Source organism: Antedon bifida, chromosome 7, assembly GCF_963402885.1.
Source record: "Antedon bifida chromosome 7, ecAntBifi1.1, whole genome shotgun sequence".
Classification (NCBI taxonomy): domain Eukaryota; kingdom Metazoa; phylum Echinodermata; class Crinoidea; order Comatulida; family Antedonidae; genus Antedon; species Antedon bifida.
In genome coordinates this window covers 8,748,604-8,775,548 of record NC_136232.1, presented here as the reverse complement: position 1 = coordinate 8,775,548, position 26,945 = coordinate 8,748,604, and the positions used below count along the sequence as shown (strand labels likewise).

The 26,945-nt window shown below is 31.0% G+C and overlaps 1 protein-coding gene across 4 annotated transcripts in view; it reads right to left on the bottom strand.

Annotated features, from left to right (window-relative positions):
• The window catches only part of LOC144847949 (uncharacterized), a 78,871-nt gene that overhangs the window by 37,216 nt on the left and 14,710 nt on the right, over positions 1–26,945 (bottom strand). The window contains exons 4-12 of one of the 4 annotated variants that reach the window (XM_078704562.1): positions 21,430–21,504; positions 16,881–17,099; positions 16,380–16,400; positions 14,056–14,239; positions 12,946–13,467; positions 11,595–12,433; positions 5,677–5,808; positions 3,875–4,067; positions 3,439–3,629 (exon numbers count right to left, since the gene is read on the bottom strand). In XM_078704562.1, coding sequence (XP_078560688.1) covers positions 3,439–3,629; positions 3,875–4,067; positions 5,677–5,808; positions 11,595–12,433; positions 12,946–13,467; positions 14,056–14,239; positions 16,380–16,400; positions 16,881–17,099; positions 21,430–21,504 — 2,376 coding nt within the window. The remainder of the gene's footprint in view (positions 1–3,438; positions 3,630–3,874; positions 4,068–5,676; positions 5,809–11,594; positions 12,434–12,945; positions 13,468–14,055; positions 14,240–16,379; positions 16,401–16,880; positions 17,100–21,429; positions 21,505–26,945) is intronic. The other 3 variants (XM_078704563.1, XM_078704565.1, XM_078704564.1) reach the window with 3 other exon arrangements.

Here is a 26,945-nt window from a genome sequence, read left to right as displayed (position 1 = left end):
TTTAAAATATATATATTATACTGTACTGATGAAGAATCGTTGAAGCATGTAAATGTGACATTCATTCATTAAATGTCGCTATAAATTATTCTGTTATTTTATCAAAGTGGAACACTAAGTGATGGTACTTAACTTTACAAGTATCACAAACTTTTGAACCTTTGCCATAACATGCTATGCAGCAAAACAGTGTGTTGCAGTACATACACAAAAAACTACATTTTGTAAAATTAATTTAATTATCAATTTTGCAAAATTGAGTATACGTTCATGCCTATTAACCAATCGTGAATAAATTAACATTCCATCTGAAGGACTCGGGTGAATAGAAAGGTTGAATATCATTTATTGTTTCTTTTTACATGATTCATCAGTACAAAGTAAAATACATAGAAAATTGTGTTGCTCTGAGACACAAATATTGTTAAATAAAGACAACGCAATGACATATTATCTGGACAAAACAAATCCATTTTTGTACCAATTTTCAATTAAATCAACCTACAATGATCAACCAGAGTTTATTCATTACACAAAAGCCTTGAAAACAAGACATAATTTTTCATTACCCTTCAATGCATTTTAACAAATCAATTTGCAGAAGCTTTAATTAAAACTGCAGTCGAGTAACCAAGGCGTTTCTAAGGAATTTGAAATACGCAGTGAAAGTTTAATGTTTACTAACGAGAGACAAATTATCGAGAGCAGCGTTACTGTAAACGTTGCATTATCCAATTCAATCTAATAACAGCCTTTAGAAAGCACTTAAGTTGTACGCTTCGAAGGAGATTACCGCACGACGATAAAGCAATTATACGCCGCAAAGTACATTCAACCGGCGGATACATTACGCAGCTTTGAATGTCATAAGGTCGACAGCTTAAGGCCGAGTACGTGTGATAAGCTAGGAAGTGGTTTCCTTACAAAAACGTGAAGGTTGTTGATATTTTATACCAAGTGAAACGAGTGATAACCATACAGTGAATCATGCGATAATCAAGTCATGTGATAATCAAGTCATGTGATAATCAAGTCATGTGATAATCAAGTCATGTGATAATTAAGTCATGTGATAATTAATCATGTGATAATCAAGTCATGTGATAATCAAGTCATGTGATAATTAAGTGGCAACTTCAAGGACACACGCGTAAGAAACAAAGTGTTTAAACTTACTATAAATTAAATATTAATTTAATTAAATTGATTTAACAGCATTCTCTTGAAAATAATCCGATTTAATATCCAAATAAAGTATACATAAAAGTGAAGCGATATATGATGAAGGAATATAATGTGTAGACCGGTTTTAATTGGTTGTATTGACCTACCATGTCAGGAGTTGCTGCAGATCAGTGGTTCACTAGACCATAAAGGTTGCAGTTCGAATCCTAAGCTAATAACCAGGGTTTAGCTTAGTTGGTATAGATATTTAATCACTAAATCTAATAATAATAGGTAATACAGCCAACTCTCCCAATACCGGACACCCTTGGGCTGACCTAATATGTCTGGTAATATTCGGAATGTGTTTTTAATGGTAAAAATGATTTTGGGAGATTTTGAACCCCAAGAAAAGTCTGGTTTTGAGAGAGTTTCCGATTTTCAGACAGTCTAGTATTGGAAGATTTGACTGTAGTAGAGCTAGAGATATGTAACTGTAAAAACATAAAAGACATCCATGGTATGCACTCAATTTATAAATGATTTAAAAAAAAATCATATTACTGGACCCCAAATTATCAATTAACATTTAGTGTAGGCCTACACAATAAATTAATAAACACTGGTAAAGGTCAAGCAAGAAATAAGAGTTAATATTTGTTATTGGAAGACAAATTACAAAAATAATTTTCACTAAGTTTCACTATAATTTGACAAAGAACAGAAAAATGCTACTAATCTTACATAAGCACCAATTTTCACTAACGAAAGCATTAATTAATTAACATTTTAAGAGAAATTAATTTGCTAATCAACTGAAAGGGCATGTTAATACTAAAATGAAATCAGAATAGTGTGTGTGGTCACGTACAGATTGGTATAATAACACATCATGTACAGAACTGTATGTGCTCATACATATCTCTAAGTACACAACATACCATACAAACATGTATGTACAACATCCCACTATTTTGTTGGCAATATCTATATATAGGCCATCTATCTTTTTTTTTAAAAAGTATTTATTTGCTTTTTTGAATGAGTCACATTGAAAGGAAATGTGAAATTATAAGCTTACTTTTTTTAATCTCAAAACGAGTAAAATAGAACCCACAGTTGTCCTGAGTTTTATTCAAAAGTGTAGGGCCTAAGGTCTACACTATCAAACTTTATGTGACAACAAAATGTGATGTGCCTATATATATGGACATGATGATGTCATATCACTACCATATTTGGGTATATCACTACCATATTTGGGCAAATCTCATTTTTTTTGTCAAACTAGTTTGATAGTATAGACAGAACTTAATGGTTATCAATGACTTTATAGATCAATTAATTAAAGAAATTCTCTAATACCGCACTTACTGTAAACACATCATAGTATATTCATTATAGTTTATATTTAAAATGCTACTTTTTTAACAGGAGTAAAATTAAAATTATGTTGATAACGAATGTAATTATATTCCTGCATGACCTAGCAGAAAACGTATTGACCTAAGATCTTTCATTAAAGAGACAAGGCCTGTCCAGCATGACAGACACATCTTAAACAGCTGCTACCAGTTATGACAGTTTGTGTAATTATGTTTAGGTTATCTAGGGTCAACATTCTTCGAAAAATTGACCCCAGAATTAAAATTCATTCCTAAGAATAATTATGATTTTCCCAAGAGGTTAATTTAAACAGTTAATTTTAAATATGGTTGATTTTTGTTGTTGTGATTCTTGTCAGGATTTTGACATGATTTTAGCGAGTCATAAAAAACAAAGAAAATATGTATTATAATTATAGAGGGCTCACTTTCAAATTTTAAGATATCATACATAAGAAGTAGTAAGTAAAAAAAAGCTTCTGTCCATGTTGATCTGTTTGGTTTTGCTTTGCTTAAAACAGTTGGGCCTCAAAAGAGAGAGAGAGAGAGAGAGCTGATATTTCTTTTCATACATAAGTTGGGGAACTCTCATGAAACGTCAGAAATTACTTTATAGTGAGATTATTTAGAGGGTTAAGTTATATTTAGGAAGTAGATCAGATATCTTTCAAATAAGGAGACCCCAACTTGGGTACTAGTGACTGTTGTAATGAATATTAGGAATTTGATGCATTATTGACCATAACTAGTTGGCCATAGCAACTCATAATCACATCAACATAGTTTAATAGCCATTTAGATGTAAGTTCAAGCTAGATCCTCCCTCCTCTTTGCTTTATATTCATTACCAAGACGCTTGTTTTCAAACGCTGTATATTTAAAAACTTACCGATCTTGGCATAAGCTTCTTGTGTATTCCTTGAGCTGCCGTGTTTGGGGAAGGTGGCGGCATGTCTGGTGTTGTTGGAGACCATGGTCGGTCATCGTCCATTCCTTCTTCCCACGTGACTGGTTTCATTGTCATATACCAGCTATCAGTGTTGGTACGTAGAGAACCAAGTCCAGAGCTCTCATATGTTTCTAAAATAAGAAGAGATTTTGTTAAAGGTCCGACATTCTTTTTAACCATTAAAACACATTTGGAATACAAGCATTTCTGGAAAAAGGTGTCTGGTATTTGTCTGTACCACATAGAGCCAGTAGGTTACTAAGGTTTCAACCTGATCAGTTTTTCCCTGAGGCCTTTGACAACCCAGAGATTGTTCCCTTTTCTTATGAAAACCAGACCACTTTATTTCTTGTGCCTACATCACTGTACCACATACCTTGTCTACGAAGGCAAAGTTTTTCGTATCCTGCGTTCTGATCAACAACCTGTTCTGGTGTCGTACTAAATGTGTTACCGGTTGAGGCTTCGCACAGTAGTTCATACTCAGAAGCAGAGGACGTAGATGAGCAGGACGCTGTAGAGAGCCTAGATCGTCGACGAGGCTGCTGTGTTGTCTCATCGATTTCAACCTGTAACAAATATATTAAGTTATTTTCAAAATAAAAGCAAATGCATTGAATTTAAAATTGTATTCACAATTGTGGAGTTATGTTTGAATTTAAAATGAGATTTTATCTTAAAGGTGCATACAATCTATAACTAGTTTCGTATAACGCAAAGGATGTCTACATATGGTCTCATTATCAAAATTTAAACTAATGTTTATTTTTCTTATCTCAATAGTAATCATAAAACAATTTTAAGTACAGTAAATTAAGAGGGTGAAATCTCAGAAAGCAAAAGCTTGAGAAGGGCTCCCTCATTTGTGGAGACATATTTTTACTCTTTATCTTTATAAATATGAAACAATAACATTTCCAAATATACTAGCTATTCTATTTATTTAAACCTTCTTGTTAAGCTTGGACTTAACTTTTTAAGATCTTTGCCCACCTTACCAAGTGGAAATAACCATGAGATAAAGTGTATTTCATAATAAGAAACAGTACAACTTGCTAAATTAAAAAATGCGAAAAAATGTGCTCACTATAGAGTAGAAGACTGAACACTAACCTATATTTTTGCAGCATAAAAAAGAATATTTTGTCTAAAGAGATTTTGTTTATTTGCTCTACTTACAAAAAGTTAATAATTACAAAATACTGTATTAATTTGTTATGTTAATGGTGTATCTGTATTAAAAGAAAACAAATATTAGTAACCAAAAAATTAAACATGCAAAAATGAGGAATGGATTAGTTTTCATGCAACAATGAAAGATGCGAATCCCACTATGCAATATTATAGTTCAATATAATTGTTTTAAATATATACAGAGTAGACTTCACGTGATATTAGAGGAAGTCCCATCACCAAGAGAACATACTTGCAATTTAGAAGTGAAGACAAGAGGCTTGATACTTGGTGTCAAATGGATGTTAGAAATAGCTTGGAATTAGACATCAGAAGAGTATCTTAGAAGCTTGTGTCTCAAGCCTTAGCGGATGTTAAGATATAGCTTTCTTAGAACATGGTGTCAACAATGGCTTAGGACTTGGTGTCAGAAATGGCTTAGAACTTGGTCTCAGAAATGATTTAGGACTCTGTATCAGAAATGGCTTAGAACTTGGTCTCAGAAATGACTTAGAACTTGGTGAAATGGTGTATACTTGGTGTCAAATATTGTGTAGAACTTTGTGTCAGAAACGGTGTAGAACTTTGGGTCAGAAATGACGTAGGACTTGACGTGTCAGAAATGGCTTATAATGTGGTGTCAGCAGAGACCACAGTAGTAGTCTCAGGTGTCAGAAATGATTTTGTGGCAGAAACGGCTTATAATATGGTGTCAGAAAAAGCTTAGAACTTGGTTGCAGAAGTTGCTTAAAAGCCAGTGTTAAATAGCATAATGAAGATGTAAATAGTTATTCACTTGAAGTGAAAAGTGACTACTTAAAGCTTAAGAATTGATACCATGGTGCAAGAAGAGAAAGCTAAGTAAACACTTAAAGTGAAAGTGACTACTTAAAGCTTAAGAATTGATACCATGGTGCAAGAAGAGAAAGCTAAGTAAATACTTGAAGTGAAGTCGTCATTCAATCTAGGTGGTGGCTACTCAGTGGTGGCCTAGCTCCATCTTACCTGGTGAGTTGAAGGGTGACTGAGTGCTTGTGAAAGGCTTTCATAAAGGACCTCCTCCCCAGGGATATCGGGTTCAAAAGCAGTGCTGTGGCAAGTTTGGATATTAGTAGAATCGCCTTCCTCTTGCTCTTCCTGAAATGATGTAAATTATTTCAGATAGGAAACTAGCAAGATTTTCATTTTTTTGGCCATTTGTATATAACCACTAATACCTTTTTGCAATTGGCTCATTTTAAAGTTAGAGACGCATTTAACATAACATCGATCAAAGACTACTAATCAATTATGGGTATAAGATCTGTGCACAACTAGAAACCAATACGATTCCGCAACTAGGCAATGGAAATTTAGGTAGTTGGTGACATTATCACAGATATTTTTTACACCCCTCCCCTATTGCTTCGTAGTCTTGTGTGTCATGCCACGTCTTGCAAAGACTTGATTAATGATTAACCATACAGCCTAATTATGCCAAGATTTCAATAAGTATACTAATCTACAAAAGACAACACCATATGCAATACCCCATTCTTATTTTTGATTAAAGTGCGAAAATTTGCGTTTAGCGGATATTAGGCTCTAAGAAAAATAAAATGATGAAAAGCAAACAATAATAATAAAACTACAACTACTACAATGCTTGTATGAAGAATATAGATATTTAATATTTTAAAATTTCCATTGAATTTATATTCTTCATACAAAATGCATTTTGCCAAAAAAATATACATAGGCAGCATACATGCAAAATTATATAAAATAAAATACGAAACCAATAAAACTGATTTTAAACAAATAAATATTACCAACAAACATTTCATATAAAAATAATGAAGGAAATTCGGATTAACAAAACCAAATAAAAGAAAATTAATGATGAAATTAAATGTTGTTGCAGATTTTTGTGGAAATGAAAATATAATTCATTTGTAGTGTATAGTCTGTAATGTTGCAGAGTTGTATAAATAAGTTGTATAAATTTAGTTATGTGTTCAATGTGTTTTGGAGAATTTTAGTACTGGAGAAGGATAGTGAATCCAGGGTAGTTATGCAGAATCCAGGGAAGTACTGGACTATCCAGGGTACTCTGAGGGTCCAAGGTTATCATGAAGAATCCAGGGTAGTACTGCAGAATCCAGGGTAGTACTGCAAAATCCAGGGAAGTACTGGACAATCTAGGGTATCCTAGGAGGATCCAGGGTTGTCATGAAGAATCCAGGGTAGTACTGCAAAATCCAGGGAAGTACTGGACAATCTAGGGTATCCTAGGAGGATCCAGGGTTGTCATGAAGAATCCAAGGTAGTACTGTAGGCCTAGCCTTAGATAATCCAGGACAGGCCTAGTCCTAGAGATTCCAGGGCAGTCATGGAGAATCCAGGACAGTCATAAAGAATCCAGGGCAGTCATGGAGTATCCAGGGCAGTCATAGAGTATCCAGGGCAGTCATGGAGAATCAAGGGTAGCCTTAGAGAATCCAGGGTAGGCCTAATCCTTGAGATTCTAGGGTACTCCTAGAGAATCCAGGGCAGTCTTAAAGATCCAGGGTAGTACTGGAGAATCTAGAGTAGTACTTGAGATTGTGTATGGTGTGTATGTAAAAGTTAAATAAGGCAACACCTACAATATATGTTCACCGACACATGAACATCACTTGATATACCATTGTTTACTGATCATGCTTGATAAATATACTATACATATTATTATATTTACAGTAGTATAATATCACAAGATGTTTAATATGACAAATTGTTGCTATATATAATATTTACAAGCTACCAAATTGTTGTTGCATGCAACCATAAAATATAATGAACATCTACAATTATTATATATCTATCCATCTATATTCTTTTTAAAAGGTATTTTAGATCGATAGATGTAAAATCAAATACATTGTTGTGTGTGTATTTTAAAATCTTATAGCAAGAATTTTATTTCTAAAATTGATTGATAATATTTTTTAAGGGCAACAATGAAAGTATTTTTGATGTATTTTATCATGAAATTGTAATTATGCATATGCATTTCAAACTAAACGTTCTATCAGGAAGGGTTGCATCAAAATTATTACCCTTTGATGAAATAACTTATTTTGAAGATGAAGATGATGTACAATTGCTCCTCATTAAACTGTTTATACATTTCTTCCTTCAATTTTTGTAGAGTATGCAAAACTGTACTTGTGATTTTGATTATAATGATGAAGATGATTATAATGATATATATATATAATGGTGAATTTAATGACGATTTATATTCTTAAACACTTTTGGACAATACAAGACACTTTATGGACAATAAATATTTATTAGATGTTGATGAAAATTTAGATGGCACGTCAATAAAACGAAGGCTGAATCATTTTATGAAGGTGGTATAATATATTTTTATTTCATAGCCATCAAATCTTGAAGTGGTTTAATGGTAGAGTTTCTGTTTATCAAATAGAGAGTTTCAGTTCGGATAAATTTAATTTTTACTCTCATAAAAAGCTGTGTTTTATCTAAAATTTATGTAAAGTTTATGAAAACTATGAAGTAACCTATATTTTCTGTTGTATTATCATTCTATTTAATTGAAAAAAAGGGCAAAAAGCACAATAAATTTAGCATTGATTATAAATTACTCAATTTGTTGTCATGTGTGTAATTATTTCAAAAACATTTTGAATTAAAACTTAAATAATAAATAAACAAAATAGTAAAATATTGTACTTGTTAAAATACGATTTTGCGTATTAATAATAATTTTTCTATTATGTCTGAAAACTTAATAAAAGCAATAAAATATAATAATAATATTAATACTCATGCAAACTGAACGTTGGTATACCATATTTTAATGTTTACTGTATTGAAACAAAAGATACATATTAATAATACATTATTATACAAAGTCATTATTTATAGACTTAACTAAATATTATATACGAACAGTTATTCAAGGAGTATTCCTGTATAAAATAATATTTCATAAAAAAAATCTAATGATGGTGTGGAATAATGTAAAATTCCTCGTTAAAAAATATATTTAAATTTCAGAATACAATTTTTAAAATGGCAAAAGTTGTCATGAACTTCCAGCGATGGTGTAACAACTTGCTTAATTTTCCTTGGAGGTAATAAAAAACAATTAGCCGATCTGCAAAATGTAATTATTTTAACCCATAAGTTATTTTTTGTATCTCATTCAAATTTAGGTAGGTTTAGACCTTGGTGAGGGCTCCCTCGCTATTTTTTTAAAGCAAAAAAAAGAATAAAACAAGCCATTATTTGATTCCAAAACCATGTGTAAAAATTAGTTGACCTATGACCAAGACATATGTTTTTCAGTTAAAAAAACCGCTTTCAAATGTGAAACAGTGATTTTCTTATAGTTTTTGAATATATATATATAGTTTAATAATTTAGAGGCAAGACCAAGAAACGAAAAAGGGAAAAAAAACTGAAATACCACAAGTATAAATAAATAACTTAGTATTTCCCCAGCTTCTTCATGTGATAAAAAGTCTAATTAGCAGTATTATAGCTTAATTAATTAGCAATAGCAATTAATGTCTAGCATAGCCTATTAATACACATTTAATATTTACAATTTGATATGGCCCATTATAAGCTACGGTCACCAATGTCAAAGCTAACTGGCAATAATATACAAAAAATGAATGAAATAAATTAAATATGTTTGAAAGATTAACAACAACAATAAGTATTGACAATAACAATAAAGACGTCGCAATTTCAAAATTTAACACCTAGACTACGAACAGCGCCTAACAAAAATGTGCATTGTAGAATGTCTAAACCAGTTTCATGATAGTTTCTGCAACTGCTCCAATTTTCGGATTTGTTCTAGAATGTAATATACAGTAGAACTCCTCATTTGAAACATCCTTGGAAGACCTTTCCATTAGGATACCTCTCCTGTGGTTAACCTCTATTCTGGAAAAATCCTATTATGGAGACAGTTTCTGAGAAATGAACATTATTCAGGGACACGACTATGAATGGGATACTTTGTTCGGTCCTAAAGGTGTCCCCTTAATAGGAGTTTTATTGTATGTTAAATTTAGTCATGAGGTTTGTTGCTTTGTCGTCTAGGTGTCATGCAGTGAAAATGATACGTCCTCAATAAACAACAACATAATGAATATACAAACATTATAGTATAAACACGTCCCTATAAAATGTCATTAGTAATATTTACATTTATCAAATTTTGAATTCATACAAAGAGATTAATGAAATTATCATTATAAAATTGAGGTCTGATATTGGAATTTAAGCCGCATTATTGCAGTTTATGTTTTATTTTTATACAAACATTGAATTTAATCAGTTTATATAAAATAGGTAGTATGGTGTTAATATTTTCTTTTGATTTTGAGTTTACTTAAAATTGGGATTTGCTATAAAATGTTTTGGAATGTAAACACATTCTTAGACGTCATATGGTTGTAATACATATGAGTTGTTCTGATAGCGTAATTATCAATTTTCAATACGTTTTCGTTCTTCCTTTTGACGTGCCACAGTGGCATTCAATTTGTCTAAATACCGCAACACAAGAACCATTAATAGTGACAGTAATCATGACTGTCGGCATTTACACAATGATTATTTATAACCGCAAAATTGTTATTATTAGTTTTGTTTAAAAATTTGAGAAATTAAAGTGAATTTATTTTTAAATTTGATTTTGATGAAATATGGAATAACATGTTTTTTTTTTAAATTAAGAAAACAAATACCAACATAAAACCTGAAATATTCAAGAATTTTTGTGTTGTTTTGGTATATTTCCACATGGAGGAAAAATTATATTATTATTATATATTTTTGTACCAGTAAGGTTATCTTGTTTTTACTAATTTAAACAAAAACAAAGATGGCAAGAATAGAAATTCAACATTTGTTGTTGGTACAATATTTAAAATTAATTGTCTATTAAAAGACAAATTTAATAAGAAAAAATTAATTGATTTATCAAAATTTAGTAGAGCTGGTAAATATTAAAATTTGTTAACCGTTAAAATTTTATTTAAGAATTTGTAATATAAAATTTGTAATATGAAATTTGATCATTATTTTAAAATCATTCATTTAATAATAATAATAATACAGTTTTTATCAAATTAAACATTAAAACAGTTAAAAGCTAGTACTGTTAATGTTTTCACTTTTATAGAGGCACACTTTTTTGGGATAAAAGTATAAAAATTGATGATTTAAACCAATATTATTGTCGTGAAGAAGACAATGTTACCAACAAGAGGCACATGATCATATTTGCAATGAATGAATGCACTATTGGAAAGTATGTTTTTAATAATATTTATCTTTGGTGTGTAATTCACCAAATTAACTAATCCTAATCTAGTGGCCTTTGTTCCTAACTTACTCTCCCAAATATCTAAGGGCTAACTGTAATTGCGAGCTTGTCCTGGAATGCATGGACACCTTGGTTCAATCAAATTAACTATCCTATCAGGGTTTACTTGTTAAAAATACTTGAAGAGGAACTTTATTCACATACTCCCAAAATGACAACTGTATTTCATCGACGTTGTGGTATAGCTTCAGCAACTACTCCAAGTTCTCATGTTGCAAAACTTTAATACACAAAATGGACAGTTGGATAGTAATAATTATAGTTATATCACTTCTTATTGAAATTATGTAACCGGGGAATTGTGAATTTTGGCAACAATACATCTTTTTTTTTCATTAAAAAAACCCTAGAACAGTAATAATGCAAGCAGTTCACCCGATGTTTGACATAAAAATTAACTTTACAATATAATATTGTTTACATAATTAACTACCTGAATAATACCCTAACGAATGTATATTATTAATAATCACATGATTAATTAAATCAGATTTATTTAAACTTTCATTAGTTCGGCACTCACTCGTTGTGGTTTGCGTATTGACGGCCTCGGAGCCGGTGACGGTCTTGGTCCTATTGACGGCCTTGGCGCCAGTGCTGGCCTGGTTTTGGCAGCAGGAGTATCCATATCTTTTGAATTTCTTTTCTGGCTCTGTCTGTTCTGTGATGTTTCATCATCCTTGTCCACAGATCCTTGCCGTTTTGGTAACGTTTCATGTTCTTCTTTCTCATGTTGGTTAATTTGTTGTATATGATGTTCCTTTTCCACAATTTCATCTGAACATTCATTTTTCGGACTATTAACGTGTTTATTTTTGTTTTCTTGACAATCTAGTTTTTGTGTATCAACATGTTCATAATTTTGAATATCAATTTGTTGTTTACTATCAATTTTCTGAGGACTACCAATTTGTTGTTGTTGACTATCTGTTTGCTGTTGTTGACTATTTATTTGTTGTTGTTGACTATCTAGTTGTTGTTTTTGACTATCTATTTGTTGTTGACTATCCATTTGTTGTTGTTGAATATCAATTTGTTGTTGACTATCTATTTTGTGTTCATCTATTGTTTGTTGTGGATGTCTATTTAATTGTTGGCTAATAAATTGTTGTTCATTATCTACAGTTATTTCGTTTTGTTGAAATTGTTGTGTAATTTCTTCTTGTGTTTGTGTATGTCCTTCACTTTCAGTCCTTTCTATTGTAATATTATTATCTGTGTTTATTTCTACATCAGTTCTGAGTTGTGCATAGTCACCAGCATCTTTATCATAATAATTCCGATCAGGAACAACAGGTTGTGGAGATACAAGAGGTTGTGGAGATTCAAGAGGTTCTGGAGATTCACATGTCTCTGAAGCTACTAAATGAAACAAAATAAAAAACACAAAAGAACATTACAAGGATCAACAAAAGTAAAACATACGAGGTCCGATAGCTTGATTGGAAGGCTTACTGTACATTTCTCTACAGATTAAGCGCACAAAGAAAAGCAGTAAGTGAACTCAACAGAAATGGTGGCCTTATGTTTTTGTTGTAAGATTCTGTTCTTCAAAGGTTACTAGTGGTTGAAGGCAATGATAGACAAATATTGGTAATTAAGCTTTGTCTACACTATCAAACTTTATGTGACAAATCAATGTGCCCATGGACACGATGACATCATATCACTACCATATTTGGGCACATCACACATTTTTTTGTCAAACTAGTTTGATAGTGTAGACAGAGCTTTAAACCATAGAGAAAGAGAGAAAGAAATAGAAATTTCTATAAAATTAAATAAATGGGCATGAGAAATAATAAAGATTTTAATCTAAAATATATAATAACCAGAACTCTTCAGCTACAAGCGAAAACCAAAAAGAAACTCACCTTTCTCTTTTTCATTGTTATCAATTTTTGCATAGATACTGCGAAGTAACGACTGGTCCACTTGCCCGACCGTACGAATCACTTTTTTACCTTGATTATCCTCCGATGGAAAAATTCCAAACGAAGATCGAACTGGTTTTTTGGGTGGTTTTTTACGAAGCAGAGCAACGTTTTCGTAAAGATCCGGTTCTGACCCATGATGCCTCAGTGGCTTCATGGGATTATTGTTTGGTTTTATTGGAATAAAATCCGGCACAGTGTCTTCACATATTTTAAGTTCTGGTGGACTAGGTTCGGGTTCTTGAGGTGGGAAAAAAGTAGGCGGAGGAGAAACAGGGTCATTTGGCGGTTGCAACAAACAAACATTTTGGTAATTTGGATATGAAGTGTTTGCGCCTGGAGAACCTGATGAGTGCCGTGAACGCACACCGCCCTCAATTGGTATAAGGTCAGCAGTCTCCAGGTTGACAGATGGTGGCCGATCTGGTTCTGAATCTGGTAGTGGTTCATGTCTAATATAGGCTTTAAAGAGAAATTGAAGTATAGTTAGAATAGACAAAATAGTACAGTTTTCTTCTTTTCTTGAGAACATATAAGTTCATAATTTTACTGATAAATCAGAAATTCTGGAAAACATATTTTTTATGTTAAATCATAATCAGAATATCACAGTGAACACTCTTTGATGACTTCATATGTCAGTCTCATAAATTAAAGGTTTGGGTTCTTCCTTCTGGATATTTTTAGGTAAATAAGCAAGAGGGTAAGACTTAGTTTAATGAAACAACATCAGTTCTTATTATGTGCACCTGGAGATATAATTAATTAATTTTCAGTATATCACTGGACGGTTTAAAGTTTCCTCCTGTTAAATTTATTTATATATAACTATATGTAACTATAAACAACTTGAAGATGGTGCATTGAACACTATTACATAAATGACCTGGTTTAAGAAGATATATCAGTAGAACAGATATTAAAGGCACAAGTTCAAGATCCACTTAAATATTGTCCTGGATAGTGGTTGGCCGTAGTGTTAATATTTCTCATATTTTTTATTTCATTTTTTTATTTATTTTTTAATTTTTTTAACTTCAAAACTGGTACCTTTGATGAGAGCACTAATAATTACAGACTTCTTTGAAGGATGTTCTTCGATCTTCTCCAGAGCAGTTTCTCCCGACGCGTCTTGAATATTTGCGTCTATTTTGCCATCGTATTCGAGGAGGACGCGCACTACGTCAGCTTTGCCAAACACAGCCGCTTCATGTAGAGGAGTTCCACTGCTTAGCTGAAATATATTAAATGTTATCTTTAGTAAACTTTGTTGTGACAACAAATAATTATAATTAAGACAAAAGTTGTATTTAAAGCTATATATTAGTTAAGAATAATTAAAATAAGCATTTTCCTGAAATTAAATCTATTTACAGAACAATGACTGGGACCAGTGCACGGTTTAAATCTTTATATGTCTATACTTAGTATACATACAATTCTAATTCAGAGCACTTGATATAGTACCTTAGTCTTTTCAATCAAAGGACAATCCATCTTTTGAACACTTTAATACAGAAACCAAGTATAATGGAAATTCTATTCTCCAGTTAATAACTGAAAAAATTGAACTTTCTAACCCCAAGTCCATAATAATATACAGTAAGGCACACACATAATGGTAGCAGCTATCTGGTGGTTTAAAATAAACCTTTTAGGGTGCTGGCCTGGATTCAAGCGGAGTTAAAGACCTCTAAATAAGCCTCAAAACATATCCACCAAAATAACCATACTTGCTAAAACATCTTATCTTGTCATTGTTAAATTGGGAACAACCAACAAGTAATGTTCATTCATGCATAAACAATCACAAGACACATGCATACATACTAAACAAACATACTAACACACAAACAAAAACAACATTTTGGCAAAAGTTCTAAATATAGTAAATTAATAACAAGGTTCACACACATGCATTTTATAATGTACATTAAGTTACAAAATTACTGAATTCGACTTCAAACTCACACTTTCTCATAAACCAGTAAGATTCCATACCATTGTACCACATCACTCTCTTACATGGACTATACCATATGTGGCAAGGGGTGTTAAATTAATTGTTTACTTTTTGAGTTACCAAGAAAGGCTATTGTTGGTTTATCCAAGTACCAGTCAGATTCCTTACTATTGTACCATCAGGGAGATACCATATCATTCTCTTACATGGACTATACCATATATATGGCAAGGGGTGTTCAATGAATTTTCTACTTTTTAGTTACCAAGAAAGGCTATTATTGGATTATCCAAGTAATCTATGCATGAAATAGACGAAAACATTTATCTGTCATCGTGTATGAATTATGGTTGGGGAAAAACCAAATTCAGGATTTAAAACAACAAGGTATTACAACTGTTACAATTATATTTAGACTTCATGCTGTATCAACAAAAAAACATCCTATTCAGACACAAATACTACTGGGTATAAATGTAGCACATGTTTAGCATACTGGGTAACTGATTCACATATAAATATTTGAATAGCTACAGTATCCACTCAAAGTTTTAATATGTAATACACATCAAAGTAAACTTCATGGTATATTTCAACAAGCCAATGTCACCGCGTCCAATACCCCACATTAAAAAAAAAATTAAGCTAATTTGACTGAGGGAAAAAATATTAAAATTATCTAAAGCAATTATGCAACAATGGTTTAAGAATTCAATGAACAAGGTTCAAGAAATTAATATTTACAATTTAACCTTGTTATAAAAGGATATATATTTCAAAAATTAAAAAAATTACCCTTGAAATTATCTTTGACAAATTTGATGATACATTTTATATTGAATAAAAGCTGGTCAGAGGAAATATAAAAATTAATAATATTTAACAAGTGCAACCATTAGAAAACCACAAAAAAATTAAGTTAAAAAATTAAACGTTTCAATACATAAAACAACATGTTTCATGATGCAGTATAGAATAATTGAAAAATTATTATTTTTTGTTAAAAACTTTATTAAATCCATATAATTCATAAAATAACACTCTTTAAAACTTGCACGGTGCACATTAATATTTGCAGAGCTCTTTTTAAAAATGTCAAAGTACTCCCTAAAAGTTGAAGTTGGCACTGTTGAAATTAATACATAGCACTTGCATAGCAAATATACATAGCAAAAAAAAATTAGGTAAACTCTTTTAAAAAATTATCTATGAACTCATTTTAAAAATACTGTATGCACAGGCACTATTAAATGTAGGTTACAGTATAACAATGCAGTAGATCATATGCAATAGACACAATCACATAAATAACCAACAAATGCAGAAAATAAATGAAATACATTATGCACGTTTACTTCAACTATTCATAAAACTGCACTGAAAAAAGCATGATAAATAAAAAATAATATACCTCATTATTGTGTAGCCTAGCCTGTTGACAAGTTGTGAAAAAAGTAATGCAAAATAGGAAATAAATGTATCAAATAATTACTACATGAACTAAAAATAAAAATATCAACGTTAAGAATAACTATTAATGTTAAGCTCTGTCTACACTATTCACTTAAGTGAAAAAAAATGTGATGTGCCCATATGGACATGATGATGTCATATCGCTACCATATTTAAGCATATCATTACCATATTTGGGCACATCACACTTTTCTGTCAAACTAGTTTGTTAGTGTAGACAGAGCTTTAGAAAATGGATATTGAAATCATTCTGCCAGGTCCCTTTATACAAAGACAAGATGCCCTTCCCTTCTTCAAGGAAATTAAGACTTAAATAGTTTATTACTAAATGTGGTATAGCATGAATGGCTGAAGACCAATGGTCTGAGTGTTAGTTGTGAAACTTGCAAACCCTTTCGCAAATTTCCTCAACTTTGACATTCGAAAAAATAAATCTTACTGTATGGTTGATATCGCAGCCCTCGTCTAATAATAGCTTGACCACTTGGTGATGACCATTGCGTGCGGCAAGATGTAGCAAGGAGTGAGTGGGAGGAATACGGTCTAATAGACTTTGGCATCGTAGTAGTTGCTGGACAGCTTCTAGACGGCCATACTGTGCGGCTAAGTGTATCGGCGTCTCTGCTCTTTTATTTGTGATAACAGGATCTGCATTATTCTGGCAAAAAAAAAGTTGTACAAGCATATATAATCATTAAGAAATGATGTTGAGGTGTGCTTGGTGGATTGGTTCATTATTGTACAGGGATGTTCAAAAACAATTTTTTGGTATCCCTCAGGAAAGCAGGCTATTGTCAGTTTATCCAGGTACTGTAAAGCTCTCTCTACACTATCAAACTAGTTTGAAAAAAAAAGTCTGATATGATGACATCATCATGTCCATACATGGGCACTTCACATTTTTTGTCACATAAAGTTTGATAGTGTAGACACAGCTTTAGGAAGGCCCAAAATAGACTGTAATACTAGGCCGAACACTGGAGGCGAATTCTCTACTCTACTCTACAATAATATAAAGAAAAGCAATACCAAAATAAAAATAACTGTGAATTCAATCATTGACGATTATTAAGCTTTTCAAAGATCACTTTTTATAATAAGTATATTTAAAAAGAAACCTTGATTGCAAGATTGTATTTCAATCAAATGAAAGAAACGGAACATTTAATGTATTCCCTAACGGCAACACAGAAAGATTTCAATGCCAGACATTACGTCTGAATGTAATGGAAAAAATGATTTATGAAAATATTTATTTTGAAAATTGTATGTGCCATAAAGAAATATGGGTACGGTATTATTATAAGTAGGATATTTTGTTTATATTGATTTCAGGAGTTTGAAAGTTTAATTAAGAATTTCCCAGTGTTCATCATACTGTACAATTTGAAACATTTTCTGCCACATGAAGTTTTCTACGATTTGTTTCCATACTTTTCTGTTTTGGGCAGGATGGTTTGTTATCGTGCTATTAAAGTCTACATTTCTCCTTTTAAATCTTTTTTATTTAGTTTATCCAGTTACCTTTTGGTCTTGCTGGTGGTTTTTTTACCTTCTTTTTAGTTCCCTTTATTCTTTTACTGTTTGTTTACTTGCTGTATCATACAATGTCTAGTATGACATGACTACTCTAGGAGAGAAGGAAAACCTGGAAGCTACTGTAGCAACAAAGCTAGAGAATTAATCAAACCCACGCTGCTTTTGGCCACCCTTTTCAAACTATAAACTACCAGCAGAAGAAGTGATGGTAAATAGGCCCAACTACTGTAGGCTAGCTCATGTATTGATGATTTCTTCCCCTTTTGATCCCCCTATAAAAATGATTATGGGTTTGGTAGTCTCACTCCTAATAAGGAGAGGAGGAGTAAAGAACACAACCACTTCTCATGCCGAAATCTCTAGGAACTAATAAACTACTTTTCGCTACTGTGAATATACACACTTGTTAACACTCCTCTCTACAAGGACTTCCTACTGTATTTTAAGAAAATTGTTCCCTTTTTTGGGAGTTTCCCATCTTTTATGTTCAAAGCATTTAGTAGATTAAGTTTGTATGAGCATTTCTAAGTAAATGAACTTTGGTCGTCATATGTCATGAGGCAACAAAAGTTTAGTGCAGACTCATTGCCATATAAGGAAGTTGCATTTGATCTATGACCTTGATTCCAATAACTTCCTTTTAGGTGGCACTTAGCAACCCCTTTAATGGTTTTAGATCGAATGTAAATTGTTGGTAGTGTTTTTATTATACTTTCTATTTTGTAATTTATACTTTTAAATCTTTATCACTAAATACTTGTTTTTCTGGACATAACCTTTCATTTGAATGTCCTCTAAACCGAGGAACAACACTCATAAATTTACATGTAAGAAAAGACAATGGAATTTGAAATTGAAATTAATACACTATACAAATAAACATACAAAAACCAACAAAAACAAACCATCAACTAAATAAGAAAAAAAAACTCATAAAATATTTTTATTATTAGGAAGGTCATCATTGAGATAAAGAACAATATGTTCAGACAATGAGAATGGAATTGGAAAAGATACCATATTTATTTGTTTAAAAATGTTTGAATGAAAAACATCAGGAAAAGACTAACAAAGAACTTTTAGCTTAAATTTCAATGGAGATCATGAATATTGAGTGAAATAGGTGAATGTACTGTGAGATCTTTTGATCATTAAAAAGATGTTTCTGACTATAGTATTATCGTTATCAGAGGATGCACACAGCAAAATGTGTTTCCATTGGTATCCCCTGAATAGGAGTGTTTCTTGTATTAAATTGTGATTTTATCTCGTTATTCTCCTTTCATGTTAAAGCTGTCGTACTCGTAATTCTAAATGTAATCTTTTATCTGTTCCTTTTTGTCGTATTAATGCTACCAAAAATGGATTTGTCAGTATCAGTTTACATATTAATAATTGTGTTGAAAAAGATAATTCCATTGATCCCTTTTTTTAAAGTTGTCAATGTTTTTATAAGATATGTGATATTGTTTGAAGTTTTTATAAAATTATAAAATATTTTATGGTTTTAAATATATTTAATCCATTCTACTAGTGGCAGGTTCCGGCTGCCAATTCTGACTGAAAATAAATAAATAAATTAAACCATATATTGCATCTATATTTTTTCACAGGAAAGTGTCCACTAGGTATTTCAAAGGAGGTGTAAATAATACTTTATACTTATTTTATTTTTTAATAAATACTGTACAGGTAGGAAGATGAACATTACTAAATATAAATAATGTTAATTACATTATAAAACCAAGATTGTTTAAATTAAAAATATTTTATGAATCTGCAATTCCTAGTAAAAATCAATTAGCATCAAAGAAAGGTCAACAAACGTAGAGAGCATGCCTCAAGGGGTACAAATATTTAATTTGATAAATTACAAATGAACGAATTTAAAAATCAATTGGTTCATGTTAGAAGTTCAAGACACGCAGTTCACCATTATCAAATAAATGTAACGCTAATTAGCACCGAGTGCATGCCAATTATCAGAAATTAAAATGTTTATCAAATTTCATTAGAGAAAGTGGAGATTATGTTTGATACGTCATAGGCGTCGATAATCAGGTAAAACCAAAGTATCTATATTATTAGAGTTAAGCCTACATAGACCAGATTTACAGTACATGTGTAGGTACTGTATGTGTGTGATTAATTAAATTCACTTATACCTCTGTGCTGTTATTTATAATGATCAAACTCGTAGCCAAATGGGAGTGGGGAAGACCCCCTTCTTCTGAAGTGCCCTTTTTAAACTAGAGATCTGTAATTTTGCTGATCAAGCCCATGTGCAGTACAGTAGCCAATGGGGTGGGAGAGACCTCCTTTTACTAAAGTTCCCTTTTCAAACTAAAGGTCAGCAGCAAAAATGTAGAAAAAATAAAAAACTATCGACTTTTTGCAAATTTGTTTTAAAAAAAGAATCCCTGCAAAAATCCTTGCTGATGATTTGTTTATTTGTACAGTATGTCCAATGTAATGTTATCACACACATTTGAACAAGTTATAAACTGATTACAGCACTGTATTTAAAGCTCTGTCTACACTATCAAACATATGTGACAAAAAATGTGATCGGCCTATATATGGACATGATGATGTCATATCACTACCTTATTTGGGCATATCACTACCATATTTGGGCACATCACACTTTTTTTTGTCAAATTAGTTTGATAGTGTAGAAAAAGCTTTACTCCAATAGAGAAAATAGTGTGAACACAGGAAAGTTTTCACATAGATGATGATTTCGAACTTTCAGACATGTTCTTACATGCATAAAAATCATGATTTTTATGACTGACCAATAAAATATCTTTCCCCACAGAATAAAATATTATTATTATATAATCTGTAATCATAAAATGGCTCCTGACTCATAATTTTACTTTATAATTTCTTTAAAAATCTGTCTGAATAACTAATTTATATGATATGGTCAATTTCTTATTTATGTAATATGGTCAATATCTTATTTATGTATGGTCAATTTCTTATTTATGTAATATGGTCAATTTCTTATTTATGTAATATGGTCAATTTCTTAATATTGATGTTGTAAACGTAATAATGTTTTTGAATTTGTTTTTATTTGTCTTTTTGGAGTTGACCAACTAGCAAAGGTGTTTACAGTAGTACCTATTTGGTCTTTCCTTTCCTTTTATATCTTTTCGTTTATATATATTTTGTATTTTGTGAAATTTTAATTTAAAAAAACTCAAAGTCATGTTTGATTGTTACGGTTTTAATTTAGCTTTGTTAATATTTAATGTACAGTTTTTTGTTGTCACCTTGGATGTATTTCTGTCTAGTTTTCTGTTTTGGTACTGTTTATGTATTGATATGAATTGTAGATATCCAATCTTATATTGTTGTATACTGATTGCAATTAAGATTATTTGATTGATTGGCAAAATAAATAATGTATTTTTATTATTTAATAATTAGAATTTTACCTCCAAAAGCAAAGAAACAACATCAGTATGTCCATATTGTGCAGCAAAATGAAGTGAGGTATCGTGGTCATTATTCTGCAAAAACAAAGAAATAGTAAAGTAAAATTAGAAAGATTTCTTGGATAAAAGAAATGCGTCAAATACTGAATACATTTGAATTTCATTTTTTAATTTCCAAGCTTGAAGTTGGCAGCAAAACTACATTTATTTTTATAAATTTTTAATTCCTGTGTAAAAAATGTAAAACAATAATTAAAAAAGAAAATAAAATTTAACTTTCAGTTTTTGATAACTACATTTATCATGACATTAATTTCATGTTAAGATAATCGATAAAAAACTACCATGAATTAGTAATTACTAAAAACGGAGGTTTATAAAAATTAACTTTCTGTTTACGATAATTATCTTATGACTTTTACGTTACAAACATTATCGATAAACAACATGAATTAGTAAAACCAAAAGAGGGGGGTTTATAAAAATTAACTTTCCGTTCACGATAATTATCTTATGACTTTATTTTTACGTTAAACATTATCGATAAACAACATGAATTAGTAAAACCAAAAGAGGGGGGTTTATAAAAATTAACTTTCCGTTCACGATAACAATCGTTTACATCATAACGCATCCGTTTACATCATTATACCTGTACTGTTACTTGTTCCCGTGGAAAGCGAAATGCATTGCGTCTTCTCAGCTTTCCTTGGTAAATCGTATTTCCTGAGACGTTTGAATAGAAAGTGCTTTTTGAGTTACAGCGACGCGGAAAATCGTTCCGGCAACTTTGCCATTTAGAAAGAATCAAGGACGGCATTTTTAAAAAGTTATATTCAAGTTTAACAATCCGATTTTTCTCCACCTACAGGTGAAAAATATTTTCCAACACTGTTCAAAATCTTGTTTTTCCAATAGACAAATATCTCTTTCAATGAATCGAACCACAGTTTTTACAAATTAGCGTCACCTAGATAGATGCAATTCTTTGTATAAAAATTCCAAGATTACAGGTCCAAGTCATGCTAATAATATTTTTTGTCACAAGAAAAAAATTAATAAATCCAATAATGAAACTTGAGGTCTTCACCACATCCATTCCTCAAATAGACAGGCCAATGGCATACCAAGTTAAAATGAAATACGTAAATATCTACATCGCAATACTTCAAAACCAAAGAAGATTCACCGGAACTCTGAATGCTTCGGAATTTCTAGCCGAGGACGATTTAACGAAATGGATTTAATAATTGGCCTCCAGGGAGCGTAATAGGAGGGAAATTAATTAAACGATCGCAGACATGATGTATAGCAACAAGTAGAACGATGAAACAAAATGACTTTTGGAAATTAACAATTAAAAATCCAAGTACACTTTAAGATACTTATATAAAGTTGAAGTTTACTAATATTATTTAAAATCTCCTGTTACTTAATATAAATAAATTTACATAAGATTAGCACAGATAAAGTATAATTTCAGTTATTCATGGAAATGATGTTGTTATGTTGAGTATATATGTCAAGCATAATTGAATTAAACAAAGTTAAATATAGTGTTCAAATCAGAACATTATATTTTTATATCGTGCAGCTTAAAGCTCTGTCTACACTATCAAAATGTGATGTGCCCATATATGGACATGATGATGTCATATCACTACCATATTTAAGCATATCACTACCATATTTGTGCACATCACACTTTTTTTGGCAAACTAGTTTGATAGTATAGAAAGAGTTTTAGAGATATACTGTAATTGTGTGTTCTCTCCTTCTCAATGGTTTTGGTTGAATTTAACTGTTTATTTTTGTCTTTTTATAAAGTGAAAACATTGTTTTGCTTTATTTTTTTTTCTATGGAAGTGATTAATTTTATTAAAACTGCAAAATGGCCTATTAAAAATATTGTTTTTTTTATTAATCTTTGCTTTTCATGTTTTTAGTGGACAATACATCTTTAAGTGATTCCATCAAAGTCAAATAAAAATAACTAAATCCTTAGTCCCAAATTGCTCTTTATTTTATCGATTACTAAAATGACATTTAATTTTTCAATCTGTTATTTCATTTTGGCATTATTTCAGAATTAGTATTCAACGCCATGATTGATTGTTGGATGTGTGAATTTGTGATTATTACAACTGCATATGTATCAGAATGAGGACACAGATAATGGTGGTTCATAAAGAACAAAGGCACTTTGAAAGAATAAGTGTTTATCTATGCATCGCACATTACAATTCTAAAAATGATAAATATCTATAATGTTTGAAATGAAAAGTATTTAAAAATAATGTTATTTATAGTATAGAAATATCCACAAATTTAAATATCAAACAATTTCATATACAGTAACTATTTTTTTATTAACAAAAAGACGTTTAGTATATAAATGAAAATAAAAATATATTTTTTATTTGTACCCATAATCATATTATACAAACTTACATCCTGGGTCTAGTACTAGTAGATGTAGACAAATTGTTTATTAAGCCACGGGGGTTTTGAAAATTCTGTCATCTTTTGAGGTTTACACCTAAAGATATGAAAAAGCAGGGGGATTGTAAGCTGTGGTTTACTGTACAGTTGGGCCTGGACAAGATTTCAAGTCTAGATTTCTAATTGAAAGATATTTTTTTCAACTAGAGATTTGTGAGCTGCAGGGTTTAAAGATGATTGATTTACTAGGCATTAATATCCTGTCATGTTATGTACTTGTGACTGACACCATCATTAGGGATTGTGAAATTGTTTTTGTAATAAATACATCAACAAACAAACTTGATATTTGAATTCACAGTTGATAAATTAAAAGCTAGGACATGGTTTTATTGCCTTTATCACATGCCTACTGTAGTGTGTTAAAAAGCAGATAACTACAAAGTTAACACCTACTTATTTCTATTAACATATACAGTACTACACAAAAAACCAATAGATGCACTGATCGATTATGTTTAAATAACATGTATAAAAACTAACTCCAATAACGCAAGCCATGATTCAATGTTTTGATCTTTGTTTGATTATTATCATGGCTTGCCTCTTGTTATTTGGAGTCAGTTTTATATTATACTGTACACATACTATATAACTTAAGCACACTACAGCTCCTATTATAGGGGACACTTTAAATAGTGGTTGGCTGTAGTGTTACAAAATTGTTTGTCATATAATGCACAGAAAACTTATCCATGGAGGAGTTCTAACACCATACTTCTAACTACAGTTACCATTAGCAGAAAAGAAATAGGATAAGACTATTGTAAAGGTAATGTCAGGTCTAAGGTCATAGGTTACTAGAGTGTAGTGTTAAAAAATTGCTTCTCATTCATGCACAGAAACGTATCCATGGAGAAGTTCTAACGCCATACAGTACTTCTAACCACCATTAGCAGAAAAGAAATAGGTTATGACTTTTGTAAAGGTAATTTCAGGCCTAAGGTCATAGGTTACTAGAATGTCAAATGTTTTTAAACATTATTTCCATTGAACAATTAAAACTATAAATCATAATTCTATGTTGTTAATGTATTTTCTAAACATAACAAGCACATTGGAATGCTTTTCATTTCGCTTTGTCTTTAATATAATTAAAACTGTTTACTTAAGGAGATATAATTGTACTTAACAGCAATATGTAACTACAAATCTACATTTTTCACTGAATAAAAATAAACTTTCAATTTGGTAAATTACGTCAATTAAACGTAGCCTAAACTCGTTTCAATTTCTAAACAACAGATGCTGCAGTATGATCAAAATAAAATGCCTTCAAGTTGAAGATTAATTTTGCGAAATGAATATCAAGTCATCATGTTACTCGATCGTTCTGTAACTCAATCAAAAAGTCTCGACACAAAAGACAAATGGATTCTTTAGGAACAATCAATAATTTATTACGGCGGTTTGTAGTCTAGTATTAATTCGGTTACATCAGAATTAACAAAGAAAATGTGTGCTTTAAGGTTCAATTTGTTATTTATATATTTACAGTGCTTGCAATTAGTTTTCTTCAGATACTGTAAGAAGTATGTTTCTTATCTTAAAAAAATGGCAAGGTGTTTCTATGATCAGTCCTAGAAAAAACTTCACAAGGATTCGAACCAAGCACTTCAATTTTATTGGTAGTGCATGCACTCAAATCATAAAGCTAATAATCTAATAAAGGATATTAATTGGATGTAATAGGCGAAGGAAAACATGATACTGTATTTCTGCCAATTTGGTTGTTTTTTTAGTTTTGTATGTCTGATTTTGTTGTGATCCACCAGTGATATCAGTACTGTATTACGATACTGAAGGTGTTTTCACAATAAAGACAGAAATAAATAAATATTGTGATATAAAAGAAATTATTCAAGAGCCAGTATTTCAATATTCATTAACAAACACAAGAAGGCCTACTAAAACATCATGGTATATCCCATTGCATTATCCCTAGAAAATCAATACTATACATCTAATCAAATTTTAATTTACTTTACAGCTTAGTAATATGATTACATATGGCGACAGTGGTAAGATTTTGAGATCTCAACAAATAAAAGTGTTCATTCTAAGATGTAAATATTATCAAATTATCTAATACAAGTACCACTCTGAAAAACCAGTAGTGCTCTTGAGAAAGTGCCACAGTCGTAATGAAAAATAAATTCATTATTTTGTAGTTTATAGAAAATCTTTATTATTTAATTATTATTCCTGCTTTCTAAGGGTTGGAATATACAGTATCGTTCGCCAATGGCGCTTATAATCGCAACATAAAGTTTACCAAAAATAAATTCTGTATTCGTTGTAATGTCTACTACTAGTCAAAGTCATGTACAGTACCAATATATGGACATGATGATGTCTTATCACTACCAGATTTGGGCATATCACTACCATATTTGGGCACATCACACTTTTTTGTCAAACTAGTTTGATAGTGTATACAGAGCTTAACGGTGTTTTTTTCATCTTACAGTGATTTAATGAAAAAGTTGTGAACAGAAATTACTAGCAACAATGATACAATCAATGAATATGAATATTAATAAGGAAAAACAAGTCAGCACTTTTGACATAGAAGATAGTAAAAAAAACAAAATCTGAAGGGACATTTATTAATTACATGGTGCCCACTTGAGTAGATTAATTAAATTAATTAATTACCGGTACCACTCCTTGTATACAGTCCATATCCTCTAAAGAGGAAAGACTTTTCTTAATTGGTCATTAGAGGGTCTTGTTTAACGAACATATTGTCCATATTAAGTGACAGTTTTCAATCAGTATATATAATATAATATTGTTGTATAATAACACAAGTTATAGTACCTGATATAATAAATTATTATTATTTTTTTATTTCATACACATCCAACAGCAAGTAACTCGCCAATTACAGGATAAAGTATTTTATAATTTATCATGCTTAAAACTAAGTCTCATTTGAGGCTTAGGCAGTGGAGTTGAAAGAGTTGTGAGTTACAACTCTGCACAAGGTCAGGATTGAACCCTGGACATTG